The sequence below is a fragment of the Folsomia candida genome, unplaced genomic scaffold (genome assembly GCF_002217175.1).
Source record: "Folsomia candida strain VU population unplaced genomic scaffold, ASM221717v1 Fcan01_Sc005, whole genome shotgun sequence".
NCBI classification, from domain to species: Eukaryota; Metazoa; Arthropoda; class Collembola; order Entomobryomorpha; family Isotomidae; genus Folsomia; species Folsomia candida.
In genome coordinates this window covers 8179022-8188551 of record NW_019091197.1, presented here as the reverse complement: position 1 = coordinate 8188551, position 9530 = coordinate 8179022, and the positions used below count along the sequence as shown (strand labels likewise).

The 9530-nt window shown below is 37.0% G+C and overlaps 2 protein-coding genes across 2 annotated transcripts; both read left to right on the top strand.

Moving 5' to 3' along the window:
* The first annotated feature begins 810 nt into the window (after positions 1–810).
* Positions 811–1650, top strand: LOC118435918 (prolyl 4-hydroxylase subunit alpha-2-like). The gene is made up of 4 exons (XM_035852443.1): positions 811–820; positions 862–974; positions 1319–1404; positions 1482–1650. Exons 1-4 carry the CDS (start codon positions 811–813, stop codon positions 1648–1650), a joined length of 378 nt encoding a protein of 125 aa, XP_035708336.1.
* Positions 1651–1846: 196 nt separating this feature from the next.
* LOC110850108 lies at positions 1847–5171 on the top strand. The gene is made up of 3 exons (XM_022097590.2): positions 1847–3704; positions 3771–4037; positions 4534–5171. The coding sequence occupies exons 1-3, from the start codon at positions 3538–3540 to the stop codon at positions 5087–5089; spliced, it is 990 nt and encodes a 329-aa protein (XP_021953282.1). The 5' UTR covers positions 1847–3537; the 3' UTR covers positions 5090–5171.
* The last annotated feature ends 4359 nt before the right edge of the window (positions 5172–9530 follow it).

Here is a 9530-nt window from a genome sequence, read left to right as displayed (position 1 = left end):
TATCGTCAAAAACAGGGAAATGCGGTGCGCTCAAAACTCCGATGTTATCTTGACCACGACGCCAATTCTTACTTTTTAATCCAACCTGTCAGAGTGGAAGAATTAGGAGAGGGTTTAACCATTTTCCATTCCTTTCTTACCAACTCCCAGGTCGATGAAATTAACCGGGTAGCATTCAACAAAATTGGTTTAGCTGCTACAAGGCGTGAAGCCAGCAGTGATGAGAATATAGCAGCATTTGCATCTAAGTAATAATCTACATTTTATGTCAATCTGTATTGAGAAATTTTTGTATTCCCAGCAGTCCTAAAGAATTCTGAACCAGTGGCATGGGGACTGAAAAGGAGGGCTGAGTTATTGTTGGGACTTAATATTCTGGGAGTGAATGCATCCGAAAGTGTACGCTTCTCACTTTATTCGACGGGTATGAAAATTCACGAAAATAAATTGGATTTTGATTTTGCTGATAAATATTTATACTTACAATGGAACCATTTTTTAAACCTGCACCGGGATGGACTAGCGAATTATGTCAAATAATCCAGCCAAGAATTAGGAGTCCCATGACGCTAATCTTTTTCTTGAATGGCCCCTCTGAAGAAAATTATTCGCGATAAAGTTCAATTTTTGAGGAAATTTTCCCTTGCTCTCCCTCCACGGGGCGAAAACCAAGGCGCTCGTGTGAACTTTGACCCCAATATTTTTCTTTAAAGGGGCCATTCAACGGGAGGATAAGTACCACGTGACCCCTAATTTTTGGCGTGATTTTTTGACACAACTCGCTAGTTGACCCCGGTGTAGCTTGAAAAAATGTTCCATTGTTTGTTGGTTAGATTAACTTATCTAATTTAAACGTAACAGGTGGGGGCTTGAGGGCGCACAATGATGCAGCTGGACACTACGACGAAAATGACCCCGATTTGGCCTGGGACAAGACTAATTATGTGGACAGACTCAAGACAATGCTGATTTATGTAAGAACATACCCATTTAGAACTCTCCCACTTCGGATTATCATTCCTAGTGGGCTTAAGTTAGGGATGGAAGTTCGGAATCAAACCTAAATTCGAATAATCAGTATGTAAATCAAGTTTGGATATTAATGAATTCTGGAAAAACTTACAAGGCGTGTTTGGGAACCAGTTTCTAAAAGTAATCAGTTGTTCCTATTCTAAATTAAAAATACAAATTAGTATTGCTTTGAATGATTCAAAGTAATAAAAAAAACAATTCGAAATAACCACCTTTTAGAATTAAAAAATGTAATTACGAAACCTAATAAAATGTTTTAACGATTCCTTACTTAATATATGCACAGCTGAGCGACATTGACGTCGGCGGGATCACCGCCTTTACAAATCTTGGCGTAGCGGTACGTCCAACGAAAGGCTCGGCATTATTCTGGTAATGTTTAGCAAAACCCTAACGCAATTTCATTATTATGGTTTTCCTTCATTAAATCCGATCTGTTTACGTTTCAGGAGTAACTATGCATCAAATGCGGAGGACTTGGATCCCCTAATTACTCATGCGGGCTGCCCCGTCCTGCTCGGGATCAAGAGTTATGCCACCTTGTGGATTACCAAGAGCGCCAATATGCTCATGAAGAAATGTCCACGAAAATCTTTACACTCAGAGCAAAATCGCTAAACGCGGTGTCTATATATGACCTCACCGGTTTGGTAGCGATTTGCTACAGAGTTGTAGTAAATATGTTACTATGTTCTAGTATTTCCCTACCGCGCTGTTACGGTGAGACAAAATGTGGGAGCAAATTTACTACAATTTCGTAGCAAATCGCTACCAAACCGGTGAGGTCATATATAGACACCGCCCGGTAGCAAATTTGCTTACTTTTTGCTCTGAGTGTACTTTGGGTGACGATTGTATGATATGTTCTACCAATTTACAGTTATTATGAAATTCCTCAAATTTTATTACTGCCTTGGTTTCATTTGTAAACAAATCCGAAAATTCGGTGGAGGCACGCATATTAAATTAATGATATAAATTAAATGTCGCATTCATTTTGGTTTTTGCATGACGGATGTTAATTTTAATTCAATTCTTTTTGCAATTTTTTTCCCAAAGTGGTTTTGGGAAAACAATTGGTCCACGAGTTTGCAAGAAAGAAAGCCCGAAGAGTAAAATTTTAGTCTTGGTTATTAGTATATAATTGGTCTTAATAAAAAAAATGGCTGAACTAAACTTAATTGATTCACACTAACAGATTATAATTAAATGTGAAATACTTGATTTGAAAATTTCCATTTCGTATTTTTGTTAATATTTGATACCTAAAACTAGTCGTAAGTAGTGTTAACTAAACAATTAAAAGAAGAAAAACCGAGACTTATTCGTTAACCTCTTTGACAGTACTCATTTGTTAATAAAATTTCACTTCTAAACGATTTTGATTTGATTATTAACTTTGATTATTATTATTATTAATTATACCCGATAGCAACCGATTAACATTTTCCACGAGTTTGCAATATTCGAGTTTTTGACGAAAAACACGAAAATCCACTTTTTAGAATTGGTCGGTACAGGGAAAATTCACAAATTTTAGGAAAAGAGAAAAGTATCGAAAAAAATTTGTGTATTTCGTAGTCAACGGAAAAATAAAATACGACACAAATTTACGTATGTCGCCGTGAACGGAAAATACAATAATAACACAAAAAATGTGTACACTTCGTCGTCAAGGTGTTAAAGCTCCACATTCCAAAATCCATAAAAATCGATAAAAAAATAGACCCCCAAATCCAGCTCACGTATCGGCCCCGAATCTATAGTTCCGCTAGTGATACATATGCATAATGTGAAGTTGGAAGTTGCACTACCCACACTGCTCCAATTATCACGAAGTCACGACCCCGACTCATTTAATTTTGTAAAATTTAGCAGATTTTCCCGACCACCATTTTGGCACGACCGGGTCCACGTCAGCACCCACCACAATTACATTGCAAAATACCAAGCTTCCCCTTATTGGAGTTGAATATCACGAAAATGAATTTCATTATTATTATTATTATTAAACATAATATTTAATTTTCAAAAAAAATTCGCATATTTTCGTGAACCATTTTTGCATAATTAATAAATATATACACCCAAATCAATGACTAATACAGATTACGTCGCAATAAGTGACGTCAAGTTGTACATTTGTTGTAATTATTTATATACGCGGAGCATCCTGTGTAGATTAAATCCAGGTAAACGAAACAGTATACAAATTGGCGTTGTTATCAGGGCATAAATGAGAACAACCAAAAAAATTATCTCTCTACGCCACGATTACATTTATTGATACACAGTATATGAAATATACATGTATGATGAATCCTCGTAGTGTGAATAATTACCAGACATCCAGCTCACCCAAATCTACACAAAACTTAGCGTAAAGGATTTATCACAACTGTTTCACAGCCAAAATAGTTCGAAAGTACGCCTAAATCGTCCACCGTCAGTTAAAAATTTGTTGAATAATTGGAAATAAATAAGTTTCTGGAATTTTGTGACGACATGGAAATGGTCTCTTACAAACCTAGTGGAGAAATGTATATGGTTGAAAACGATCCAAGGATCTCAAATCCATCTTCCACACCTCCTAAAAGTTATCAGGTAGATGTGAACACTTTGGAAGACAGCTTTGTCTTCTCCACGGCCTCAATTCGTCAAGGATTCGTCCGGTAAATGAAGTAATAATTAATTTAAATTATTGACTATAAGAGATTTAATTTTGGTTTAATTTTCAGAAAAGTGTTTTCCATTCTCCTACTCCAAATCGTGACGACTTTTGGGGTGGTTACGCTAGTGACGTTTTCAGACAGTGTCAGAGATGCGCTACGTAATTTGACATTTATTTACGTATCAATCCCTTTGGTGATTTTGGACCTTTGCTTGATCATCTTCATCCTGGTGAAGCCAGAGCGGATGAAAACCACTCCGATAAATTATATCGGATTAGTGGTCGTGACCATGGCAACTACGTTTCCGATAGGGGTGGGAACGTCTTATGTGGAGTAAGTGTAGTGGGAATGTACATTTGTTAAAAGATGAGTGTTTCGCCTAGTTTTAAATCATCTTGGACAGGACACTGTCCAAGGGTGGTTTTGGAGAACAATTCAAATCAGAGGTCGACGCCGACAAATTTTCGGCGGCGGCGGCGCCAATTTTGGGTGATTTTTCGGCTGCGCGGCGGCGCGGCGCGGCGTCCCAATGTTGAAGGAACAGGAAATCAAATTTTTCGGCTGCGGCGGCGTCAAAAATACTACCGGCGTTCGGCGGCGCGGCGGCGTGAGATCGGCGGCGTCGACCTCTGATTCAAATGTGTCAAAAAGTGTTCAAAATGTGAAAAAGTGTCTGAATTGAAAAATGGGGCAAACTGCTACAATTCATGTTGCCACATTAAAGTTAGTTTTGGGCACTTTTGGATACTGGCCATGTCTAAAACGAAGCACTGCTTAAAATGAAGTCTTACTTTATCACACTAATCTCTGTTTTGTGCCGACTTTGTAGGATAAAATACGCCGTACTCTTCCCGACCGGACTCATCGTGACTAGCACGTTGTCAGTGCTCCTATTTTGTCTACAATCTCGGAAAGAATTGTCCTTCTTGTCTGGTTTCCTGATCTCCACGCTATCCCTCGTACTAACTGCGGTCCTTCTTTTCTTCGCTTTTCGTGTAGAAAATGAGAGAGAAATGGGTACCATCCTAGGTGTTGCGGTCGTAATGACGATACTTTTGGAAATGTTGTGGATCGGTCTAATTCGTGGAATTATATTTGGGGATAAAAATAGATATGGGACACGATGTTCCGAAGAAGATTACATTTTGGCCGCAGTGCTGCTTTATGTGGTGGTAATTTTAATCTTTTTGGTTATCCTGCTCATTGTCCTGCTCATTGTGGGGTCAGGAAAAGGTGGTTCGAATACTTGTGCTGGTTGTGGGAGTTGTGGATGTCATGGGGGTTGCGGGTTGTGGACTTGCCCGATGTTTGGGAGAACGAGAGCGTATAACGAACAACGACGGGAGGAGGGTTGCGTGCCGGGTGAGAATGGAGGTGTTTCATAAATAAAATTTGCTTATTTATTGTACTAGTCTTTAGAGCCCGGTTAGTGGGGGCTGTCTAATAAACAAAATAATAAAAATGCGAGTCTCTTTCATCAAAAGATCAACAATATTTTTGATAAAAACTCATAAGCTAGGGTTGTATTTAAGGACACAATTAATTTCGGTAACTTTATGTGTTACTTAGTATATTCGTATTATGACTGGCGACACCCCTCGTGATGGATGTGGTTTGAAAATCTCACTATTTTGTGTGGATTACACTTACAATGCATTTAAATTTGCCGAGGAAACAAGTAGAACGGCTATTTTTTTTTACCAATTTGCATAATTCGGATCCTTTGTAATAGCTACTGATCCATTTTGTATAAGAAAATGAAACCTTGAAAAAAACAGCGAAGAAATTGCCGCGTTTTCGAATTTCAAAATTTACCAGTTGAACCAAAATTGTGTTTATGCCCATACCATATGTGCTTATAGGGCTTGGAATTCAGTCTAGTGGTTAGAGCATCCATCTCTTTCCACAATTGGTGTCCAGTTCGAAAGGGGGTGGAGGCTGGAGTTTTTTGGTATAATCACAGGTTAACGTACTGGAAAAGATGACTGCTTGGGGATAGACAGGGCCTTGATTAGGCAAATGCTGGCTCCCATTTGGATACACTCTTAGAAAAAACCCACGGGGTAAATTCATTTGTTACCCCATACGAAGTAATGCTTAGTAAATTTAGCGTTATACTTACCTTGAATTTAGTAAACATTACTTCGTATGGTGTGAAAGTGCATTTACCCCGTGGGTTTTTTCTAAGAGTGTACATACTCCGGTACGGTACATGCTAATCGACTAACACGTGTTTCCTCCAGGGGATTTCCATTTACTGACTATATATGTAAGTAGTGTTGTGTGTGCACTGCACTTGTCTGAATGGAACCTAACTTACCTACCTAGTTAAAATCTACCTATCCTGATCACCCTCTCTTAAACAAAGCCTGCAAGAGCTGTTAGCCATAAGCGGACGTAAAACCTAACCTTTTTTTTACCTTATGTGTTTATAAACATACCCAGAATTTAGTCGACACAATTGTGTTTAAAGTATTGACCTATTTAATATTGTAGCTGTCTTAAAACTACATATATATTTCTTCCCAATATGAATGAAGCCTAATTATTTAGTATGTAGGTATTTCTTTTCAAATCTAAATTATAAATAAATATGTGCAATATTCAAATAATTCTTTTGCCGAATTTTGGGATTTTCAAATCGCTCAATTTTTTGAATTTTGGGACAATTTAGAAAATTTAAACACGTATTTCCTTAGAATTACTTGTTTCACTTTTTAAAAATGCATTTTCAATTTTTTTAAATTCGAATTTTTAGTTTTTGGAATTTTGTAATTTTGGATAATAGCAAAAATTTTGTGATTTGTATACATTCCAAAACTTATTATTTTTACTAAATCCAGGAGGTAATTCTGAAAATTCTTGTTTCTAATTTTCTGATTTCGAACCAAAATTAAAAAAGTTACAGTGATTTTAAAATCTGAAAATTCAGATGAAGAATTATTTCAATCAAACGAAGGGCGGTTAAATTCGCGCATTATTTAAAGAACATGTTGGCTGATTTTTGGATGTGAACAAATTAAAATTAGTCTCATTAAGATTGGTGATATACACTTCACGATGTTGCATTTTAAGAATTCAATTGTAAGCCAGTCACAAGACTCTGTTTCCGCTTAAAATCCCTTTCCAAACATTTCATTAAAGCCCATCAGCCAAAATGCTGGAATGCTGCGACGAATTATTGTAAATTATGTTATGCATTCCCTGTCCAAGAAAGAAACATTCCAAGAAAAACATCACGCTCAGATTTTTTAGACTTTGGCCAAAATAGTTGGGCCAAAAACCACTTTGTCCTTCAATAACAAATCATTCTTCCCTCAACACAGGTGAATCTTCTACCCAACCGATATCCATGGGCTCGACAGCATTCCTTCCGTTCGGGTGGAGACCGATTGCAAACTTCGTTACAGGCGTCGAGATATGTTCCCTGGGCTTTAACCGTTGTGATGGCAAATCCTGAAATATCTCATAATTATTATATTTATAAGCTTTATTTGCAATTAGTCTAATGGTTCAAAATACGCCCCAATAATGCACACACTGTTAGTGCGACATGTCATTTTAAAATTATAATGAACATACTCACGACAACGTCTTGTTTCGCATCGCAACTCATTAAGCAAACTTGCGAAGATCAAAATATTTGTGTCGTGGGGGGATTCGCAAAATACGACTTCGGAAATTTCGCATATCTCGCAAATCTACTAAGAATACCTATTTTGACGTTGTTTCCATGGATTTCTGTAATTTCTCTTGCTTGAGATGGTGAGGATGCGTTTGCGAAATAAGCTTGCGAAATAAGAACATGCTCAATTTCTGGGTAAATTTGTAAAAAAATGGTTTTCCAGCAAAATTTTTGCGAACTCTCGCACATCTTCGCAAGTTATGTTGCTATGCTTAATTTGCGAGATATGCGAAGGTTGACGTGAGTACGCTCAATATAAATTAAATTTGATTAATTCAGTAAAAAATTAGTAAATGTAGACAAACCTCCTAAAACGAGCAGAGCTGCAAAAAATATGGTCGCCGTCTTCATAATTTCTGTCGGAGTAAGTAAATATGTAGATGAAAAATGTTTCCAATGCGGCTTAGATATGTAGTACCATGATTATATCGATTTGCTCCTTTTATATACATAGAAGGATTGATAGGCATCATTTCCAGGAAATTTGTCAAGTTCAATGAATGAGAATCAGGGTCCCTAGCAGTGTTTTACGTGTTTTTGTTAGGTCAGGTGTCGATCTATTGCATATACATATTTGCATATGTACCTACACTCTAAATAAAAATAACTAAAATTTACCCACGGTTGAGTAAAAAAGAGGATGACACGACAATTTGGTGAAATTTTCACCACGGTTGGACAAGTTTTACACAAGCAACACGGTGTTTTAGAAACCTGGATGAGAATACCTGGTAAACATTAGCATTCTGGTTTTCCAGCTAGAAACGTGGTGATGAATAATAAACAAGTTCGTATGAAGTGGAAAAAGGTTTTTACACGGTGGAAATAATAGTGTCTGTATTTTTTTACTTGTCGTGCTTTGAAATGCAGTGAAGAGATTTTTACCAGATTAGATTCCCCAGGGTGCATGATGGATTAAAAATGTGTTTAAATAATTTAATTTAACATTGAACATTATTAAATCATTTAGGGTTTTTTTTATAGAATTTATAATTTCGTGGGGCGGAAAAGTATTTATCCTTAACTCTTAGAAATGGGGTTACGATTATAACCAAAAAGTAAAAGTATGCGACTCTGCCGCCGTGGTTATAAATTTGTCATTGAGTGGTTACAATTGTCACACTCTTAGCAACTTGGTAATAAAAAAACCAGCGGAGTAGATATATGACTCTACCGTGACGGAATTAAATTAGTGTTAAAATTATTACCAAAAAGTGTTATTTTATTACTAAATCTATTCCAACATGGTGCAAATTTTTAATTCCGTCACGGTAGAGTCATATATCTACTCCGCTGTTTTTTTTTATTACCAAGTTGCTAAGAGTGTGCAGGGGACACCTTGAGCTCCACATTTCCACCCACACGACCGAGAAGCCCTTCAATTATGCCACTTGTGGGAAGAGTTTCGCACGCAGGCAGGACTTGAAAAACCATGGGGTAAGTAAATATGTACCTTGAGATAAAAATTGTGAAAAATTAAGACTAAAAATCGTATTTTTATTTCCAGGCGACACACTTGGAAAAATCTGAACGAGAGATTTTTAATTGCAACTTCTGTCACATGACTTTCTTTAGTAGGACGAATTTAGGAGGACATGTCCGCGCCGTTCATGAAAATCAGAGAAATTACCCGTGCTCATTTTGTGACAAAAGGTTCTCGACATCCACTCATTTGAAATATCACGTGGAAGCGATACACCCATCGGGCATGGAGAATATTCATTCGTGCGACAAATGTGAGTACATGAGTCACTCGAAGCGGAATTTCGCCAAGCACAGGAGACGCCACGAGCCTAAAAAACATGAATGTTACTTTTGTGGCAAGAAATTCGTCGGTTTTTCTGAATTGGTGCGCCACTTCGGTCACATTCATACCTTGGAGAAGAAAAAACATTATAACTAAAATTATTTTATGAGGCATTATTCCATTAAGGTTATAATTAGTAAAGTCGGAAGGATTTTTATCAGGCTTGCTAAAAATACATAAATATTTATATCTCGGAAATTCTATGGCTTAATTTTAAAGATTTTCACGGGGAATCACAAATTGCAAACGGTGTGGAAAATATTGTAGGGAGAATATTCAATAGTGACATATGCATAAATTGTATATGATGAACTGTAGTTTCGTAGGAAATTTA

Bases quoted from the DNA above. Each gene is read 5' to 3' on its own strand.
- LOC110850108 (XM_022097590.2), top strand. From the start codon at position 3,538: ATGGAAATGGTCTCTTACAAACCTAGTGGAGAAATGTATATGGTTGAA. The intron at 3,705-3,770 runs GTAAATGAAGTA...TTTAATTTTCAG, and splicing joins ATTCGTCAAGGATTCGTCCG to AAAAGTGTTTTCCATTCTCC. The intron at 4,038-4,533 runs GTAAGTGTAGTG...CCGACTTTGTAG, and splicing joins GTGGGAACGTCTTATGTGGA to GATAAAATACGCCGTACTCT.
- LOC118435918 (XM_035852443.1), top strand. The intron at 975-1,318 runs GTAAGAACATAC...ATATATGCACAG, and splicing joins TCAAGACAATGCTGATTTAT to CTGAGCGACATTGACGTCGG. The intron at 1,405-1,481 runs GTAATGTTTAGC...TTTACGTTTCAG, and splicing joins AAAGGCTCGGCATTATTCTG to GAGTAACTATGCATCAAATG.